This window comes from Macaca fascicularis, chromosome 15 (genome assembly GCF_037993035.2).
Source record: "Macaca fascicularis isolate 582-1 chromosome 15, T2T-MFA8v1.1".
NCBI classification, from domain to species: domain Eukaryota; kingdom Metazoa; phylum Chordata; class Mammalia; order Primates; family Cercopithecidae; genus Macaca; species Macaca fascicularis.
Window position 1 is genome coordinate 14,938,218 of NC_088389.1, and position 20,625 is coordinate 14,958,842.

At 50.4% G+C, this 20,625-nt stretch overlaps 1 protein-coding gene across 4 annotated transcripts in view; it reads right to left on the bottom strand.

Annotated features, from left to right (window-relative positions):
- Positions 1-862: 862 nt before the first annotated feature.
- The window catches only part of NUP188 (nucleoporin 188), a 65,599-nt gene continuing 45,836 nt past the window's right edge, over positions 863-20,625 (bottom strand). For 2 of the 4 annotated variants that reach the window (XM_005580680.4, XM_074016315.1), the window contains exons 23-44: positions 20,456-20,584; positions 19,987-20,126; positions 17,368-17,474; positions 14,615-14,821; positions 14,324-14,493; positions 13,580-13,649; positions 13,105-13,172; positions 12,512-12,707; positions 9,763-9,840; positions 9,357-9,442; positions 8,666-8,811; positions 8,176-8,357; positions 6,372-6,572; positions 6,125-6,217; positions 5,198-5,356; positions 4,715-4,852; positions 2,697-2,771; positions 2,388-2,615; positions 2,142-2,273; positions 1,814-1,887; positions 1,569-1,698; positions 863-1,441 (exon numbers count right to left, since the gene is read on the bottom strand). In XM_005580680.4, the coding sequence (XP_005580737.2) occupies positions 1,265-1,441; positions 1,569-1,698; positions 1,814-1,887; positions 2,142-2,273; positions 2,388-2,615; positions 2,697-2,771; positions 4,715-4,852; positions 5,198-5,356; positions 6,125-6,217; positions 6,372-6,572; positions 8,176-8,357; positions 8,666-8,811; positions 9,357-9,442; positions 9,763-9,840; positions 12,512-12,707; positions 13,105-13,172; positions 13,580-13,649; positions 14,324-14,493; positions 14,615-14,821; positions 17,368-17,474; positions 19,987-20,126; positions 20,456-20,584 (2,986 nt within the window). In that variant the 3' untranslated portion in view covers positions 863-1,264. Of the gene's footprint in view, positions 1,442-1,568; positions 1,699-1,813; positions 1,888-2,141; positions 2,274-2,387; positions 2,616-2,696; positions 2,772-4,714; positions 4,853-5,197; positions 5,357-6,124; positions 6,218-6,371; positions 6,573-8,175; positions 8,358-8,665; positions 9,110-9,356; positions 9,443-9,762; positions 9,841-12,511; positions 12,708-13,104; positions 13,173-13,579; positions 13,650-14,323; positions 14,494-14,614; positions 14,822-17,367; positions 17,475-19,986; positions 20,127-20,455; positions 20,585-20,625 lie in introns of those variants that run through there. The other 2 variants (XR_012424286.1, XM_074016316.1) reach the window with 2 other exon arrangements.

Sequence of the window (20,625 nt, forward strand, 5' to 3'; positions counted from 1 at the left end):
CTTCCTGGGTGGGGTGACCCCCAGAGTGAGCAGGGGCCCTGCGGCTGCCCCGGCCACCAGCTCTCTAAGTTGGGAAGTGCAGCCCTCCCTACCTTCCGCGGGGCCTGTGCCTCTCAGAGGGCAGTGCTGTTCCTGGACATGAAGCTGCACAAGGAATGTTTTATTCCTAAGAGAAAGTTTCCTAAATTTGGATTGTGGACTGTAGAATGTGCCTGACAGTTCAGACTCAAGTGGGTAGTGGTCCGCGTTGTCTGCATGTTGGGCATTTTGCCCAGCACGTGCCCCTGTGCCACGGGTTCTCATGCCATCCTCAGTGTCCACATTTCACAGATGAGATCAGCAAGACAGTCACCTCCTCAAGGGACCACAACTGGCAAGTGGCTGAGCAGGGACTGAAGCCCAGGCAGCCTGATTCTAGAAACCCTAAGTGGTGGCTGTGTTTTAGATGGCCCCTAGCAGGACCTGGCATTCTGACTTCAGTCCTGAGAAGGCCAACAGCTAGTAGGCCCCACTGTTGGGGCTTCTGAAGAGGAGATGGGGGGTTGACAGGGGAACCGGGCTATAAATAGGAAGGCACAGAGCTTCAAGAAAGGCTCACCCAGGGATGAGCTCAGCCCACTGGGCCAACGAAACCAGGGCCAAGGACACAACCAGGGCAGGCCAAGGAAGGGAACAGCGCCCACTCAGCCTAACCCTCAGCCTATGGACAGGAATGAGGAGATGCTGGCGAACTGGCCATCTATCAATACCTGCCTTCCCCCGAGGCTGCAGCCCCACTCCCAGGCGCCTGGCCAGGGGAGTTTTCTAGGTTCTGAGAGCCAGGTCATCATCCATGGGCTTTGAAGTTTAAATATCACACAGCTGTCTATAAACAGGATTTTAATATTTGTATAAATAGACCACAGAATTACCAAAACTGCAGGGACAGAGCATGGAAAACAGATTCTGAAACCCGTGCATAGAGCCCTCTCCTGGGCTCCCGCCTCCCCTGGCTGGCCGTGCTGTGGGGAATGCTGGAAGGGAAGGAATGCTCCTCTGGGGGCGTCGGCAGCGTGAGGGCCTAAGCACAGAAGACTCCACTCCCCATGCCTGCTGTTGACCTCTTCATCTAGTATAAAAATAACATCAGTGGGTGGGTGGTTGAAGTGGCTACTCGGGGAGGGGGTGACAGAAGGTGCCCTCCGTTGTATAGGCCCTGGCAGCCAGGGTGCGGTGTAGGCTGGTGGAGAGGGGTAGGTAGGCAGCACAGCAGCACAGCACTGCCCTATCTTTGCACATGCCGGACAAATGCCTGCACTAGCTGGATCAGAGGCTCTTGACTCTCAGGGCTGGCTTTGGAGAGAGAGGTGGACTTGCCCTGCGGCGAGGGGAGGACACCAGTGGCAGGGGAGCTGGGGGCTCCCCGGCGGAAGTAGCGCGAGAGGCTGGAGAGCAGCGTGCTCTACAAGAAAAAAAGTGGTTTGGTGAGGCTCAGCACATCTGGCCACTCTTCTGACCCTTGGGGGTTACCAGACGGGACCCCACAGGGCTCTGGCCCTATTGGCCCAGCCCTCCCTATCCATCCATACCAACTCAGAGCTGAGCTCCTGCTTCATCCGCTGTTTGTCCCGGGGATGCACAGCTGGGTCCCTAAGGTACCGCATCGCCTGAGAGATGAGCAGGTAGAAGCAGTTTTCCATGGTAAACATCAGGAGGGACCTGGGAGGAGAGGCAGGTTTTTGGCACTGCTACAGAGGGCCAGGCTGGCCAAACCTGAGAATAGTGGGCCCATGACTTCCCCAGCCCCTTATCAAATCTCAGAAAGAGCGCTTACTTTAACGTCCTGGTCCCTTCTGCCTGTGTGCTGAGCCCCACTGCCTGGGTGAGGGGCTCCTTTTTCTTGTCCAGCTGAAGAGAAGGGTAAAAAACTAAGACAACAGGAACAGCTCCCACTTACTGAGAGCTTCCTACTTGCATGCCCTGCACTAAACAAATTTCATCAGTTACCTCATTTAATCCTCACAGTAATTCTCAGAGGTGCTGTCATGTTCAGTTTACGGAGAGGAGCAGTCTCGGGAGGCTAGGTACCATGCCCAAGGTTGGCTGAAAGTGGCGGGCTGGGGGAGGAGCCGGGAGAGAGGACAGTGACAGAACCCACTTACCTCTCCAAGCATGTTGAGGGCCACATTCACTGTAGCCAGAAGGGTCCCAAAGGAGGGGGCCACTTCGGAGTCAAAGGTGGGAGTGGTAAAGCTCAGGGCAAACAGGAAGTTGTATTCAGCAAGGTCCAGGGACTGCAAGAAAAGTCAAGAGCCATCCAGGACCCAGTTAAGGCCCCAGGTAGCTCTCAGTGCACAGCAGAGCAGAGCCTTTAGGGGAGGTGGTGCCGAACAGATGATGGTCGGTACCTGATCCAGCAGGATCTGGCAGACGTCTGGGGTGAAGTGGCGCAGGGCTGCCAGCGTCCTGCTGAGGATCTTGAGAAGGCCATACTGGACTGTGTGCAAGGCCCGCTGCTCTGATGCCTCTGTGTCAGCAGCGGGCTGCTTGGAGGAGGAGGGGGCAGCAGAAGCAGCAGACGGTGGCCTCTGGACTCGCTGGGCAACGGCCGAGGGGAGGCCATCCCCATTTTTGTTCTAGGGAGAGTCAAGAAATGAAGGTGGAGCTCGGGAAGCCACAGTGAGGTATTCCAGCCCCTCATGGCATAGGACGCTTACCTGTAAGTAATGCTGCAGCATCTTTCGACTGTGCAGGAGGGAGGTGCATGCCTGGCACAGGTAACCCAGGTTGACCTGGGAGAGACATAGGAGAGATGAGGGATTCTCTTGTCAGCAGCCCAGTCACCCAACTAGCCCAACCCAACAGCCCTCCACGTAACACCCACGCGTTCTCACTCGCTGCTGCTCTTCTCTCCCTCCCTCCCTCATGCTCCCCTGGCCACTTTCCAGCTTTAAAGCCCTTATAGCCACTAAGTACTCAGGGCTACAAACTCGGGGCCAGTAGGGCTCAGGACTGGACTGTTTCACTGGGACCCAGCTAGGTGCCTCGTATATTATAAGGTCCTAAAATAATAGAAGATGAGGCTGGGCATGGTGGCTCAAGCCTGTAATCCCAGCACTTTGGGAGACCGAGGCAGGCGGATCACAAGGTCAGGAGATTGAGACCAGCCTGGCTAACACGGTGAAACCCTGTCTCTACTAAAAAATACAAAAAAATAGCCGGGCACGGTGGCGGGCACCTGTAGTCCCAGCTACTTGGGACGCTGAGGCGGGAGAATGGCGTGAACCCGGGAGGCAGAGCTTGCAATGAGCCGAGATCACGCCACTGCACTCCAGCCTGGGCGACAGAGCAAAACTCTGTCTCTAAATAAATAAATAAATAAATAAAATGAAGATGAGGATTATGGCTGATTCCATTTTATGAGAAAAGAATAAAAGGTTACAAATAACTGAAGTGACTTGGCCAAGCTCATACAACCAGCAGATGAGAGAAGCCTGCCTGGCTCTGGAGCCTGTGTTCTTTCTTCACCTCCAGCTGGTTCCCAGCTCCAGGTGTGTGTGTGTTTTTGGTTCTGTTCAGTGTTTTTTTTCCCCCTGAGATAGAGTCTTGCTCTGTCGCCAGGCTGGAGTGCAGTGGTGTGACCTCGGCTCGCTGCAACCTCCGCCTCCCAGGTGCACGCCATTCTCCTGCCTCAGCCTCCCGAGTAGCTGGGACTACAGGCGTGCGCCACTACACCCAGCTAATTTTTGTATTTTTAGTAGAGATGGGGTTTCACCCTATCGGCCAGGCTGGTCTTGAGCTCCTGACCTTGTGATACGCCCGCTTTGGACTCCCGAAGTGCTGGGATTACCGGCGTGAGCCACTGCGCCCAGCCTTTTTTTTTTTTTTTTTTTTTTTTTTTTCCGAGATGGGAGTCTCACTCTGTCGCCCAGGCTGGAGTGTAACGGTTCGATCTTGACTTACTGCAACCACCGCCTCCCAGGTTCAAGTGATTCTCCCACCTCAGCCTCCTGAGTAGGTGGGATTACAGTCACGCACCACCACGCCCAGCTAATTTTTCTATTTTTAATAGAGATGGGGTTTCACCATGTTGGCCAGGCTGGTCTCAAACTCCTGACTGCCTCCCAAAGTGCTAGGATTACAGGCATGAGCCACCACGCCTGGTCCCAGGTGTATTCTTTTTTTTTTTTTTTTGAGACGGAGTCTCGCTCTGTCGCCCAGACTGGAGTGCAGTGGCGCGATCTCGGCTCACTGCAAGCTCCGCCTCCTGGGTTCACGCCATTCTCCTGCCTCAGCCTCCGGAGTAGCTGGGACTACAGGCGCCCGCCACCACGCCCGGCTAATTTCTTTTTGTATTTTTAGTAGAGACGGGGTTTCACCGTGTTAGCCAGGATGGTCTCGATATCCTGACCTCGTGATCCGCCCGCCTCGGCCTCCCAAAGTGCTGGGATTACAGGCTTGAGCCACCGCGCCCGGCCCCCAGGTATATTCTTAAAGGATCTGAACCAATATCTAACTGATAAAGTACAAGTTCTTAATCTACATGGCTACCCTTGACTATGAAAGGAAACATTTAGCCAGAGTAAGCACATGACACCAAACCCTGTGTTCCGCAAGGGAAAAGCCCCCGTTCAGGAACATCCTGCAATTCACTAGAGGTGCCCCAGTGAGAGCTCACAGCCTCCCTGTCTCCAAGCATTACTCCAGACTCCAGGACACCATCCGGGGCCCCCACCTGGATATCACGCATGAGCTGAGGCAAGTGGAAGTGCCACTCCTTCATGAAGTTGGAGAGCTGCAGAATAAAACCCACGGTGTGGTCCGCCTCCTCCAGGCAGGCCAGACTCTGCACTGTCCTCACCGCGTTGAGGCACTGGGAGGAAAGGAGACATCCGGGAAGGATGGGGATGGCTGAGGGACCTGACATACCCACACCTGCCCTCCTGTGGAGAGGAAACGTCCCGGGCCCCCAAATGCTGAGGTGGCAGCTCAAGAAATGGCTCAGTGGTACAACTAGGATTCTGACCCGAGACCGTTCCCGTCCCTCAGCAGACTGGCTGGCCAGTGAGCCAGCAGAGTATTTAGAGCGTCTCAGAAATGAAGGCATCGACAACCCTCCACTACTGAGGCCCAGGCTCCACACCCACCTGCCCCATGAATGGCACAGAACCCTTTTTACCCCGAAACTCCCACCCCTGCGATGCAGGCAGCCCCTCACCTGTAAGGTCCGCTCCTGGTGGACACCTACGAAGTCCAGGGCCTCAGTCAGGAAGTTGTAGCGCAGAGTTTTCAGCAGCCGCTCCATCAAGGACATGGACAGGCGGTAGACTCCTGGCCAAGAGGGGGCATCCAGGGACTTCCGAGAGGCGCTAGGCGTCTAAGACACAAACAGCAGACAAGTTCAGAACCCTGCTGACAGGCAGGACCTCCTTGCAGTACAGCAACTAAGGCAGCCCAGCTGCGCTGAAAGGAAAAGACTTCCCACAATAGACACAGTCACTGCCTGGCAACCAGGGCCAGAAAGGGGCCAAGGCCAGTAGATGCAAGGAAAGAGCACCAGGCTAAGATACAAGATCCAGGGTTCCAGACTCAGGTGTGCCACTGACGAGCTATGCGAACCTGGACATGTCACTCTCATGAGAGTGAGAGGTTCAGGTGAAGACTACTCTTTTGAAATTAGGAGATATCTGTTAAACTAGAAATAACCAAGGGACACAGGGGGCAGGGTGCTGAGGCCCCATTAAGCCCCCAAACCACCCACTTCCCTTCTCCCAGTCCTGGTCTGGTGGTGCAGGGGTGGAGAAGTCACAATGACACACTTGTCTTTGGGAATGACAGGAGAGGACAGCTGCCTTGGCTAGAGGCCTGGTCCCAGGGATATGTTATCTGGTTTAGTCTTCCTCACACCTGCAACGGGAAGAATCCATCCCGTCTCCCAGAGGCAGTGCACAAAGGCCAGGCAGTGCCTTTTAGTGGTGAGTTTCTCTTGCTAGAGACCCGCCTGGGGGCAGGGAAGATTCTTCACCATCAGTGTATTAGGCCATTAAGAGAAAAGCAACTTCCAGGGAAAGGTAGAGAAGGACACTTTTCAACTGAAACTGTAGGATGGCCAGGCTGGGCCTCCTGGCAAGCTCCTGACACTTACCTGTGCTGTGCCATTGGTGCTCAGCTGGTACACACTTAGAAGGGGCAAACAAATGCTCTGGGTGATGCCAGCTCCAGCCACTGCTGTGGCTCCCTGGGAGGAGGGAAAGACAAGGAATGAGATGGAGCCTGCCCCTGCCCTGCCCAGGGAAGGTTGGGATCTCAGGCTAGATCATATCTTCTGGGATTGTCAGAACCCACCCAGGCAAGCAAGGATGCTCCCTCCTGCCTCCGGGCTGGCCTCCTACCTGCTGAGTGCGAGCCAGGGTGAGAAGCAGATGCAGTGTGGCCTCAGTGAAATGTAGGTTCTGCTTCATGCGAAGGCTCACCTCTAGGGTGGTGAGGAGGGTAGGTAGGATGGGGAGCCTGCGGGTCACCTGCAGCCAGGAGTCACCATCCTCATCTACCTCACACAGCTCCTTGGCCAGGTGCAGGCCCAGGACACACACCTGTTGGGGCCCAGGGGCAAAGATGAGTAAAAGGGGGAAGAAGAAGAGGAGGAGGAAGAGGATGATGACAGGCAGCTGTGGCCCCGGTTGCCCAAGACCTGTTTGGTTACGCACATCACCAAATGAGCTCGAGTAACACAGAATGCGCTCTCTCTCCCACCCTGCCCCTCTCCTGTGTCCAACTCTCAATGAACAGCAGCAACTCCAGCCACTGTAATGACCAACCCTAAACTGACTGGAGCTACCCCCACCTCTTCCCTCCCACCTCCCACACTGCCACCACCCTTGTCAGTGCCACTTCTTGTCTCACGTTGGACACTCCAACCAACTCTGCCACATGGAGTCTGAGGGACCTCTATGGCCCTGCCCAATGCCACCTCTTGCCTTGCTACTGCACCCACCTCCTAAATGGTCCTGCTCCATCCTCTCTATCCTTATACCAGTGGCCCTTCAAATTTCTTTTTGGCCATGACCCACAGTCATAAAGACTTTTTAGACTGTACCCTCATGTACAAGTTTACAGTTTTTCACTAATAATACCTACCCTAATTAACATCACACAAAGCACAGTGATATTTTCTTAAACATTTTATTCTACTTTAAGAAAAAATAAAGGCCGGACGCGGTGGCTCACGCCTATATTCCCAGCAGTTTGGGAGACCGAGGCAGGTGGATCACAAGGTCAGGAGATCAAGACCATCCTGTAGATGAACCCCATCTCTACTAAAAATATAAAAAATTAGCTGGGCATGGTGGCGGGTGCCTGTGGTCCCAGCTACTCAGGAGGCATTCTCCTGAGGCAAGAGAATGGTGTAAACCTGGGAGGCGGAGCTTGCAGTGAGCCCAGATCGCACCATTGCACTCCAGCCTGGGTGACAGAGCAAGACTCTGTCTCAAAAAAAAAAAAAAATGCTGGTTCTAACAAAATGTGCTAATTTCAAGACTGTCTCTAATAGGTCATGATCCCACAATTTGAAAAATACTATTCAATACTGCATCCAGAGTGATCTTTCTTGAGCACGCCTGTAATCCCAACACTTTGGGAGGCTGAAATGGGAGGATGGCTTGAGGCCTGGAGTTTTAAGTCCAGAGTGATCTTTCTAGAGTTAAAATCAGATCAATTTTTCCCCGTTTAAAAGCCTTACATCATTTCCTACTTCACTTTGGCTCCAAATCAAAGACCCTGATGAAGCTGCCATCATCCAGCCCCAGCTCTTCGGTCCTCACTTTCCTATGCTCATGCTAGCCTTTCTTCAGGTCACTGGACAATTCTAACCACAGCTGACCAGGTACTCTTCTCACTGCCCAAATCTCCCTGCCCCTGCATTTGCCTGCCGCTACAATCCCTAAGTCATTGCTGAAAAGGCACCGAAGTCCCAGATCAGGTTAGAAGCGAGACTAAGTACTCCCTGCACTTCTCTCCTGCGGTACAATGGGGTTCCTCTGCTTTTCTGCAGTGTCTGATCTATTAACCTTTCCCACTAGGCCGTGAACTCCGGAAGTGCAGCGACTGTCTTGTCTTGCTCACTAGTTATCCCCAGAGTCAGGCACAGAGCTGACGGGCAGTGGAAAGGACAGATGGCCTTCTAGGGCACTCTCTCACCCCATCACGCTGGTCCCTGTGCCGGGACCGAGAACAGTCGTCAGTCTCCATGCTGTCCTTGTCCTCGGTGGCACCGCCTAATGCCAGACTGTGGCGGGTCTGGTCGAAGAGTGCAATCACTTCCTCTTGGAGGGTCTCACAGACGTTCAGCACCAGCTGGGAGTACTGGGGGATGTCACTTACTGCAGAATAGATAGAGAGGGATGCTGTCATGCTCACCAGGCCAACTCTCACTGTACACCAAGGTTTCCTTCCTAGGCAGGGGGCTAGGGATGTAGTGGGGTGCTAAGAGGGACAGCATCTGTCCAGTGGGAGAGGAGGGAGAGACACATGAGGGAAAAACATAGCTTTCTTGAGGTAAGAATTCCAAGACTGGAAACTCAAAAGGACCCAGAAGAAACGTGTAGCCCTAAGGTGAAGGAAGCCCCACCCAGCTGTCAGCAGGGGTGGGCAGACTGCAGCTGCTGCTCCCCCTGCCTCTGCCCCTCACCTCTCATCTCCTTCATTTGCAACACTGTGATGAATGCTGAGAACACCTTGGCCTTGGTCTTCTCCATGAGTTGCTGGTCGGCCTGCAGCACTCCTTCCAGGATCTCCGTCAAGGGTCCAAGGATTTCATCCACGGAACCTAACTCTCTAGAAAGAATACTGGGTGGGCCAGGGGCAGTGGCTCACGCCTGTAATCCTAGCACTTTGGGAGGCCAAGGCGGGCAGATCAACCAAGATCGGGAGTTCGAGACCAGCCTGGCCAACATGGTGAAACCCCATCTCTACTAAATATACAAAAATCAGTCGGGCATGGTAGCGCGCACCTGTAATCCCAGCTACTAGGGAGGCTGAGGCACAAGAATCAATTGAACCTGGGAGGTGGAGGTTGCAGTGAGCTGAGATCGCGCCACTGCATTCCAGCCTGGGCGACAGAGTGAGACTCCATCTCAAAAAAAAAAGAATACAGGGTAGAGAGTGAGACAAAATGCCTCATAAAAGGCCATACACTGCCCCTGCTCCGTCTCAGGATACCCACCAGTGTGCCTCACCTCCTCTCTGCTATGTCACTCCCATTCCTCAAGATGGAAAACCAGCCTAGCTTCCACCCACTAGTTCCCTCCTTCAGGAAGGCAAGCAGGCACTGACAAGAAGGCTCTGGCCTTGGGCCTCTGCCTCTCCTGGCACAGGCTCACCTCTTCCACTGCCGGAGGAGGATAAGCAGCAGAGTGCACTGCATGGAGCCGAGGCGAAGGCAGTTCACTGAGGCTGGAACTAGGAGCTGAAAGGAGACACCACACTAGTCAGAAGTCAGTGGCAAGACACAGTGGCAAGACTCGCATGCCATCCACAGGGCACCTCTGGCCTCACTGCCTTTCTTCCCCAGCAGTGAGCTCACAGGGGTGGGTGGAGGGGGAGAGGCCAGGGCTGGCATAGCAGCAGCAGAGCTCTGCTGACCCACTACAGCCTCAGGCCTCCCAGGTCAACGTGAGCCCTCTGACCTGACCAATTGTGCGGCTGGCTGGCAGACTCATGAGCTCTGCTATTTGACTTCAAAGACAACCTCCCTGGGAGAAATGTGAAATCTCCAGACACACTTACTAATGCTTTGGTTCCATCAAGCACGTCAAGAAAAAGCTGGTGACGCACCACAGAGTCAGTCAGGTGCATTATATCTGCCTGCAAAAGAACACAAAAAGGTTTCGCTAGGAAAGTTTCCCAGATTTTAGAGGCCAAGAAAAGTGGGGTCCTCTGCTAGGCAATTAGTCATTGGTAAATCAGTCTCCCTGATTTAAAATAGGGCTTATATAGGCTGGGCATGGTGGCTCATGCCTGTAATCCTAACACTTTGGGAGGCGGGCGGATCACGAGGTCAGGAGATCAAGACCATCCTGGCCAACATGGTGGAACCCTGTCTCTACTAAAAATACAAAAATTAGCTGGGCATGGTGGGGTGCACCTGTAGTCTCAGCTACGTGGGAGGCTGAGGCAGAAGAATCGCTTGAACCCAGGAGGCAGAGGTTGCAGTGAGCTGAGATCGTGCCACTGCACTCTAGCCTGGGCAACAGAGCAAGACTCCGTCTTAAATAAATAAATAAATAAAATAAAATAGGGCTGATAGTCTGGGCAACATGATGAGACCCTATCTCAACAACAACAAAAAATTTGTAATTAGCTGGGTATGGTGATGCATGCCTGTAGTCCTAGCTACTCAGGAGGCTGACGTGGAGCAATCACATGAGACCTGGAGGTTGAGGCTGCAGGTGAGCCACCATTGCACCACTGCACTCCAACCTGGACAACAGTGAGAACCTGTCCCCTAAAAGATAAAGTAAAATAGGGCTTGAAGGCCCTGCTATTCTTCTGTCGACGCTTAGATACGGTCAGAATCAAGCCCAGGTTCACCTCCTCTTTTGAGACTCTGTCCCCCCTCTGCTTAGAATCCTTTAAAGACTTCCCAGTGCCCGGGAAACGCGAACCAGACTCTTCAACATGGTCCAAAGACCCCACAGGATCTGGTCCAACTGACTGTAGTATCAGTCCCATCTGTGCTCACTCTAGTCCAGCCCTGCTTGCCTCTTTCGTGAACATATCAAGCTCTTTTCCACTGCTGGAACTGTGCACTTGCAAGTCCATCTGCCTAGACTTCTCTCCTCCACGGGCTCCACCTGGAAGGCTTCTTCACACACTCAGCTCTCAGCTGGGACATCACCACTCAGAGAAGGTCACCCTGACTACTTCTATCTCATGTGTTCATTACCACAGCACCTTAATTATCTCCTTCACAGCAAATTATCACTATCTGAAACCATATTTTTAAGTGGTGAATTTGTTTATAATTTACCTCCTCCATCATAGGGCACTCTCAATGCGATCAAAGATCTTATCTGCCTTATTCACTGCTGTATCCCAATGCCTGGAAGCATTCCACTAATGCCATTAAGAGAATGAACGGGTGAACAACATCTTGGACTTAGGTTTCTTTCTCTTTTTTTTTTCTTTTCTTTTGCATAGGTAGACAGGTCAGAGAGAGAGAGAGTCAGATAGGTTTCCTTGGGGGAAAGAGGATGGTGAGATTTTTGAGAGCTACAATTCAAGAACTGCTGCCTAACTAGGGCCTAAAAGGCAGGTGACATAAAGCTTATACCCTGGGGAATTAACCATTCTCAAAGACAGGTGAGCCTTTAAGTGTGTTATGGAGTCTTAGGAGTCCAAAACCACTATGCCACAGCAACAGTAGCCACAAACCTGCCCCTTCCAGGCTCAAAGCTCCAGGCATGTGGGCAGTCTGGCACTAGGAAACAAATCTCACAGATGTAGGAGGTGCTTGGAACAAGGAGGCATCTATCAAGCTGAAGTTGTTCATGAAGTCAAAAAAAAAAAGTTAATCTAAAAAAAAAGTTAATCTGGATACCCCAAGGAATCAATACCAAGTCCTTATGATACAGTATGATGGTGTCAAACCACAAAAAAGCCAAGAACAATGCATTTCTTCCAGATGTTATCTCTCTCTCAAAACCAACTCCCAGTAGACAGAGTACAGAGACAATGGTCTTTGTTCTTTTTCTAAGACCAAGAAATGCAGTTTCTTTTTTTTTTTTTTTTTTTTTTTTTTTTTTGAGACGGAGTCTCGCTCTGTCGCCCAGGCTGGAGTGCAGTGGCCAGATCTCAGCTCACTGCAAGCTCCGCCTCCCGGGTTCCCGCCATTCTCCTGCCTCAGCCTCCCGAGTAGCTGGGACTACAGGCGCCCGCCACCTCGCCCGGCTAGTTTTTTGTATTTTTTAGTAGAGACGGAGTTTCACCGGGTTAGCCAGGATGGTCTCGATCTCCTGACCTCATGATCCGCCCGTCTCAGCCTCCCAAAGTGCTGGGATTACAGGCTTGAGCCACCGCGCCCGGCCGAAATGCAGTTTCTAGAACCAATGACAAACTGCTTTTTAGAGAAGGTACTGCTGCAGCTGTCACAGCTTCCTGCTGACTAGTCAACAAGTACTTATTGACCTAGCGTCTACAAGGTACACAGCACAAGAAGGCAGTTATGCCTTTGTATAAGAGGCATTTGCAGCCAGGGAGCAGTTAAGACCCAGCCAAGGCCCAAGGGAGGTACAGGAGGCTTCAGGAACTCTGAAAGGATTTCAGATCACTTCTCTGCACTCCTCTTAATGGTCTCTTGGACCCAACACCCTCAAATACCCCACAGCCCCAATTTATCAGCATAGAACCTATTACAGTTTAGCTTTCAGGGATAAACCCTGATTAATTCTTTCTCACAAGGAGCTATATCTGCTAGGTATCTCAACACATCATTGGTAAGGTATCAAAGTGAAAACTCTCCCCAAAAGGGTCTTACATGAGTGGTGGCAATGATGAGAAGCATCCTCCAGGCGGACACCAGCATCTGGTACTCTAACAAGGAGGTGCAGCTGCTGCCTTCTGTTTCGGCCACGTGAACTGCCAATGACTTGACATACCCTGACCAGTAGGCAAAGCGTTTCTCGATGGAAAATTTCTTGAGTGTATCTTTTAATGACTGGTCTAATGAACCCCTACAGTGTCAAGAAAAAAACCTCCAGTTAGGTTTTGAAAGTAGATGGGAATATAATGGGTACAGACCCTTGTTGAGGCAGAGAAAACAACCTCGCATGGGCTTAAAGGCAGACCAGCTCCAGGACACCTCCAATGTGTGGGTTAGGCTGAGGCCTTTCCAGGATTCCTCCTCCATAAAATCTGAGTTGCATGGAGTTTGTTTCACAATAACTCTTTCTGACAATCATAAATGCCATCGGTGGATTGGCCAGGGACACAGCACACTAGCCTCCATGAATGGTTCCAAACCAGTTCTCTCCTCTGCCTTGGCTCTTTCCAGCCATGCACCCAGTGGTAGGTCACCAACTCCTACTCCTCCAACCTTCAGTTAAAATCTCAAGAGGGGAAAGTACTCACTTAACTACATAGTATATCTCCAAGCAAATTATCTTCATGATGAGGGCACAGGTTTCCAGGATGCTGGGCTGTGGAGAGAGAGAGCAGAACAGGCAATGATCACATCTCTGATCACTAATCTCCCCCAGTATATCCAACGGTGAACAGAGCAGAAGCCCAACACTTGCAGAACAAGTTAGTACAACCCCTGTTGAATGTGAATGGCCTGACTTGCAAGAGCAGAAGCGTCAGGTCCACAATGTCTCCAACTGAACAGAGAAGACCACAGAGCCACCAACGCAAACCACTTTCCTTCCCAAAGCAAGACATCAAAGGGACAGAAACCAGGCACTTCCCTGAGAAAGACGTTTCTAGTGAAGAGAACATTCTGTTGTTTAATTAGGGGAGGTATCATTGTCTACGGCCCCATCTCACAGCCCATAGCCTTTCCTCCCAGGGACTTGTAGCCACCATCCTGCCCTCTTCCACAGCTTACCTCTGATGTTTCAGAGGGAGGAGAAAGGGTTCCAAACAGTGGACTGGTTAAATTTTCCCAAAACTTGGGTCTAAAAAGGAAATAAATGTTTGAAATCATACTTTTTCCCTCTCACAGTCCTTTTCTCCTCTCTCAAGCTCCCTTTGGTGGTCACTTCATATTTTACCAGTCTCAATCCTAATATGTGTCTGATAAGTCAGTTAGTCCTGTATAAATGAAAGGTTTCCATAGATAAAATTACATTTTCCTCTTATGAATCACACTTGTGCACTATAGAGTTGATCAACAAAAACTCTTCAAGATTCCTTGCACTGTAGATTCCCAAAAGCCCCACAGAAGAGGAGGGAGGGAAATAAGACGGCAGACTCCCAATTAGCCTTTTAACACTCCTTCCCTTTGTGCCAGCAGGTCCAATAGAACAGAATGTTTCATTCCATCCAGTGACTTCAGCAAGCCCCTCTCTCCTGAATCTACTGTTTCTCAAGAATAATGAGTTTTGATGTAGCTAGTTAGCAAAAGGCAGGAACACAAAAGCAGTTGAACCTTCAAGGTGCTTAATATTTAAAGATCCTTAATGCTGGCAGCAGCATTAGAAAGAGAATTAGTATAAAACTCCCAGGTATTGAACCAGGCACTAAGCACTTATTCCCAGTGAACCGTCGCAACAAACCTCTGGTATAAGAGCTATTGTTACTCCCATTTTATAGACCAGAACAATGAAACTACTCCCAGAGGCAGACTTACTTGGTTCGGAGGACCAGCATGGCACTGTCCCTCCGGTCCTGCCACAGAGCATGCAAAAAGGCAATGGCGGCACGATGCAGCAGGGGTGGGCACCAGTATCGATCTTGCTGTTGGGAATCAATCAGCTCCAGCACTGCATGGAGACAGCTCCACATCCCAAGGCTGAATTCCTGCAAGAAGGGACAGGTCAGAGTTCAGTTCCACAGCCACTGCCAGCAGCTGCACTTGCAGAGCCCAGCATCTGCCTCCCAGGGAGCCAACTCCCAGCGTCATCCCAGCTTACAGGCTTACCTTTGAGCCATCACTGCCATCCTTAACCTCCAGGTTCAGAAACAGTTCGATGAGGCCTGGCTGGGTCTCTACTGCAACTGTGAGGAACTCTAGAATCATAACTTTGATGCGCATGTCCTCAATTTTGCTCTGCAATCGGGTCAGGAAGGCATCACGAATGGCAGCCGCATCATTGCCCAGACAAGCATACACTGACATTGGGGCCACCTGGTGGAGACCAGAATACATAGGCTTAGAGCTCTGCTTCCACAAAAACCTCAATGGGCTCCTGCAGAAGGGCACTGAAGAGCTCCCAGAAAACTGGCATAAAGGGAAGCATCCAGACTACAGCTCTGGGCCAAAAGGGACATCACCACAAACAAGCACGAGATGCCCCCAAATTCACAGGAGAGACAGTAATCAGAATAAAGAAATGCTCAACCTCCCTCATGGTTAAATAAATACAAACTGAAAAGTGAAACATTTTTTTGCCTATTAGATTGGCAAAGACTAAACAATGATGAAGCCCTTGCGACCAGGATAGAAGACTTGGTGTTACAAGTATAAACTGTTACAATGTTTTTTGGAAGGTAATTTGGAAATATCTAATAAAAATTATCATGTTCATTTATACCTACCTAAATCTTTGGAACTGTAAACAAATGTTTACAGGGTGGTAGGGATAATAATGTTCACTGCAGCACTGCTTGTAATAGTGGAAAACAGAAAGTAGCCCAAATCAATCAGGATGCATCCATTCTAGGATGTGATATGCAAACATTAGAAAGAATGAAGGAAGTCCAAATTAAAAAAGGAAAAAAGACAAAAAAGAATGAAGGAAGTCCAAATGTGCCCATATGGCATCAAGAACACCAAGACTGTTTGATATGGTAGCAAGTGAAGGAAGTCATAAAACACTACCAGGGGCCAGGCACAGTGGCTCATGCCTGTAATCCCAGCATGAAGGGAGGCTGAGGCAGGCAGATCACTAGAGGTCAGGAGTTCGAGACTAGCCTGGCCAACATGGCAAAGACCCGTCCCTAATAAAAATACAAAAAATCAGCTGTGTGTTGTAGTGGGAGCCTATAATCCCAGCAACCTGGGAGGCTTAGACAGGAGAATCGCATGAACCTGGGAGGTGGAGGTTGCGGTGAGATCATGCCACTGCACTCCAGCCTGGGTGATGGAATGGGACTGTCTCAAAAGAAAAACAGTACCAGGAATTCTGCTTTTATAAAGAACAAAAGTATACACTCAAATAATTTTTTCATTTTACTCTGTCGCCCAGGCTGGAGTGCAGTGGTGCAATCTCGGCTCACTGCAACCTCCACCTCCCGAGTTCAAGCAATTCTCCTGCCTCAGCCTCCTGAGTACCTGGGACTACAGGCGCACGCAGCCACGCCTGACAAAACTTTTTTTTTTTTTTTTTTTTTTGAGACGAGCCACCACGCCCAGCCCCAAATACCTTTTTTATTTTTAGAAACGGTGTGAGTGGTGTGATCTTGGCTCACTGCAACCTCTGCCGCCCGGGTTCAAGCAATTCTCCTGCCTCAGCCTCCTGAGTAGCTGGGATTACAGGCACCTGCCACAGCACCCAGCTAATTTTGGTATTTTTAGTAGAGATGGGGGGGTTTCCACCATCTTGGCCAGGCTGGTCTTGAACTCCTGACCTCGTGATCCACCTGCTTCAGCCTCCCAAAGTGCTGGGATTACAGGTGTGAGCCACGGCACCCAGCCAATACTTTTTAAAATACAAGAACACAGATAAGAAATCTGGAGCACAGCCTGGGAGACATAGCCAGACCCTGTTTCAAAAAAAAAAAAAAAAGGAAATCTGGAGCATGGCATATCCCCCTGCCCATAGGGATTCTTGGAATAAGGAGATCATAGGGCATCTTGACTTTCTGTTACATCTATTTGTAACATTTAAATAAATATTTTACAATAAGCATGTCTTTTTTTTTTTTTTTTTTTTTTTTTTGAGACGGAGTCTCACGCTGTTGCCCAGGCTGGAGTGCAGTGGCGCGATCTCGGCTCACTGCAAGCTCCGCCTCCCGGGTTCCCGCCATTCTCCTGCCTCAGCCTCCTGAGTAGCTGGGACTACAGGCGCCCGCCACCGCGCCCGGCTAATTTTTTGTATTTTTAGTAGAGACGGGGTTTCACTGTGGTCTCGATCTCCTGACCTTGTGATCCGCCCGCCTCGGCCTCCCAAAGTGCTGGGATTACAGGCTTGAGCCACCGCGCCCGGCGTAAAGCATGTCTTTTTTCTTTTATCTTGAGACAGAGTCTCGCTCTGTCGCCCAGGCTGGAGTGCAGCGACGTGATCTCGGCTTACCGCAACCTCTGCCTCCCAGGTTCAAGCAACTCTCTGCCTCAGGCTCCCAAGTAGCTGGGATCAAAGGTGTCTGCCACCACGCCCGGCTAATTTTTGTATTTTTAGGAGAGATGGGGTTTCACCATCTTGGCCAGGTTGGTCTTGAACTCCTGACCTTGTGATCTACCCACCTCAGCCTCCCAGAGTACTGGAATTACAGGTGTGAGCCACCGCACGCAGACTTTTTCTCCTTTTGTCTATATTAGAGATGGGGTCTCACTATGTGGCCCAGGCTGGTCGTGAACTCCTGGACTCAAGTGATTCTCCCACCTTGGCCTCCCAAAGTGCTGGAATTACATATAGGTGTAAGCCGCTGCACGTGGCCTGAGCATGTATTTTGTAATCAGGGGAAAAAAACACTCTCACATAAACAGTGTGTGTGCATGAAATATGATCCTACCGTGGCCAGACGTTTCAGCAGCTGAATGGCAAGACGTGGCAAAGCAGGGTCATGTTTGTGGTAGATGTATTTGGCTAGAACAGCAATGAGGTTGTTTCCATGAGCACCTAAAGCAGCACGGGAAACAGTTTAGATATCAAGTGTGCCTCATTCAAATCCTTAGAGCGCTGGCTGTTCAAAAAAGACTGGTAGTGTATATGTGAAGGAATTTACCCTCAAGTACTTGGAGGGTCACAGCAAACCCAGGTGGCTATATCCTTCTCTTTATTGAGGAGCAAATGAATAGTTAGAATTTGGGGATAAACAGTTCAACCCATCAACAGCAAAGATACATTCTGAATAAAATAGGTGCTTATTTTATTAATTTTTTGTTTTTGTTTTTTGTTTTTTTTTTTGAGACGGAGTCTCGCTCTGCACCCAGGCTGGAGTGCGGTGGCGCAATCTCCACTCACTGCAAGCTCCGCCTCCCGGGTTCACGCCATTCTCCTGCCTCAGCCTCCCGTGTGGCTGGGACTACAGGCGCCCGCCACCGCGCCCGGCTAATTTTTGTATTTTTAGTAGAGACGGGGTTTCACCGTTAGCCAGGATGGTCTCGATCTCCTGACCTCGTGATCCGCCCATCTCGGCCTCCCAAAGTGCTGGGATTACAGGCGTGAGCCACCGCGTCCAGCCTATTAATTTTTATTTATTAACTTTTTTTGAGATGGAGTCTCACTCTGTCACCCAGACTAGAGTGCAGTGGCGCGATCTTGGCTCACTGCACCTCCACTTACCAGGTTCAAGCAATTCTCCTGCCTCAGCCTCCCGAGTAGCTGGGATTACAGGTGTGCACCACCATGTCCAGCTAATTTTTTTTATTTTTAGTAGAGACAGGGTTTCACCATGTTGGCCAGGCTAGTCTCAAACCCCTGACCTCAAGTGATTTGCCCGCCTCGGCCTCCCAAAGTGCTGGGATTACAGGCATCCACCACCACACCCAGGTAATTTTTGTATTTTTAGTAGAGATGGGGTTTCACTGTGTTGGCCAGCCTGGTCTCAAACTCCTGACCTCGTGATCCGCCCACCTCGGCCCCCCAAAGTGCTGAGATTACAAGCGTGAGTCACCGCGCCCAGCCTATCCTTTTTCTTTTTGAGAGAGGGTTTCACTCTGTTGCCCAAGCTGGAGTGCAGTGGCAAAATCATGGCTCATTGCAGCTTTCACCTCCCAAGCTTCAAGCAATCCCCCCACCTAAGCCTCCTGAGTTGCTGGGACCACAGGCATATGCCACCAGGCCCAGCTAAATTTTTTTTTTTTTTTGTATAGATGGGGATCTCCTTATGTTGCCCAAGCTGGTCTCGAACTCCTGGACTCAAAGGATCCTCCCCAGCCTCACCGTCCCAAAGTGCTGGGATTACAGACATGAGCCACCAGGCCCAGCTCTTTATTATAATCTTATTAGGAAGATACTACAGGCATCCATAATCTGAAAATCTGAAATTAGAGCACGGTGGCTCACGCCTGTAATCCCAGAACTTTGGGAGGCTGAAGAGGGCAAGTCACCTGAGGTCAGGAGTTCGAGACCAGCCTGGCCAACATGGCAAAAGCCTGTCTCTACAAAACAAAACCAAACAATAAAACAAAACAAAACAAAAATTAGCCGGGCGTGGTGACAGATGCCTGTAATCCCAGCTACTCGGGAGGCTGAGGCAGGAGGATTGCTTGAACCCGGGAGACGGATGCTGCAGTGAGCTAAGATTGCACTACTGCACTCTAGCCTGGGCAACAGAGCTAGACTGTCTCAAAAAAAAAAAAAAAAAACAAGTAAAAAATTTTTTAAAAATACGGAATGTGTCAAAATCTCTTAACTACAGCTCAAAGGAAATGCTCACTGGAACATTTTGGATTTATGCTAAACTGGTAAGTATACTGCAACTATTCCAAAACATGAAAAAAAAATCTGAGACCCAAAACACTTCTGGTCCCAAGCATTTCAGATAAGGGATACTCAACCTGTACCATTATCCCCATTTTACAGATGAGAAATCAGAGACAGAGATGTTTAATAACGCACCCAAGGTGAAACAGTTGATTGGCTACAAAATTTGAACCAAGGCAGTCTGACTTCAAATCTGCATTCTTTTTTTTTTTTTTTTTTTGAGACGGAGTCTCGCTCTGTCGCCCAGGCTGGAGTGCAGTGGCCAGATCTCAGCTCACTGCAAGCTCCGCCTCCCGGGTTCCCGCCATTCTCCTGCCTCAGCCTCCCGAGTAGCTGGGACCACAGGCGCCGCCACCTCGCCCGGCTAATTTTTTGTGTTTTTAGTAGAGACGGGGTTTCGCCGTGTTAGCCAGGATGGTCTCGATCTCCTGACCTTGTGATCCGCCCGTCTCGGCCTCCCAAAGTGCTGGGATTACAGGCTTGAGCCACCGCGCCCGGCCTGCATTCTTAACTATTATTCTATCATCAATAGGAGGCAGAAATAAAGTACCATCTAGTCCTTTTGTTTCCAATTTCAGGAAAGGAGGTGGTAATCATTCCCAAACTTCCTCAAGAAGCAGAAAACACTGTTGATATCCAAAAACACTGCCTAAAATACGTATTTATGAACAGAAATGTTACAGACTGGAAGAGAAATACATACCATGTTGTGAGAGAGCCTGTTCCAGGGGGGACACCACATTAGAAGGAGGTTTCAGCCGAATAACATTGTTGGTGACGGAGAATGCCAGTTTCACTGTCTTGATCAGCAGCTGGCCCTGCCCCTGGCCCTCTGCCCCATCACTAGGGTGCCAAATGGAAACCAAAGATGATTCAGACAGTATGACTTCATTCGCAACATATGTGCTCTCATGAATTAGATTCCAACAATAATCCCAGAGTTCAACAGCTTCTGTTAGAGGCCCCAGTCCAAACTAGGAGAGAGGAGGAGTAATCAACTCCCTTTGCTATATGCCAATCTATACAGCAGCCACTAGGGTATGTAAAGGCTATGTCCTAGGAAGAACAATATCATCTTCTAAAAGCTACTGCAAGTTAACTTAAGCTGGAGTTATTAGTAACATGCAGGTACAATAAAGACAAACAAAGGGAAGATGGAGAAGGAGCCCTACCTTCGAGGCTGAGCAGCCATCACCATGTCAATGGTGTCCACGCCAATGCCCATGATATTGATAACTGTCTGTCCTGCCTCTGTGTATGCAAGGCTGCAGATGCAGAGAGACTGCAGGCTGGGAGTATGACTGGAAGACAGAGGTGTTCTGAGTTACCAGGGAGCCACTCA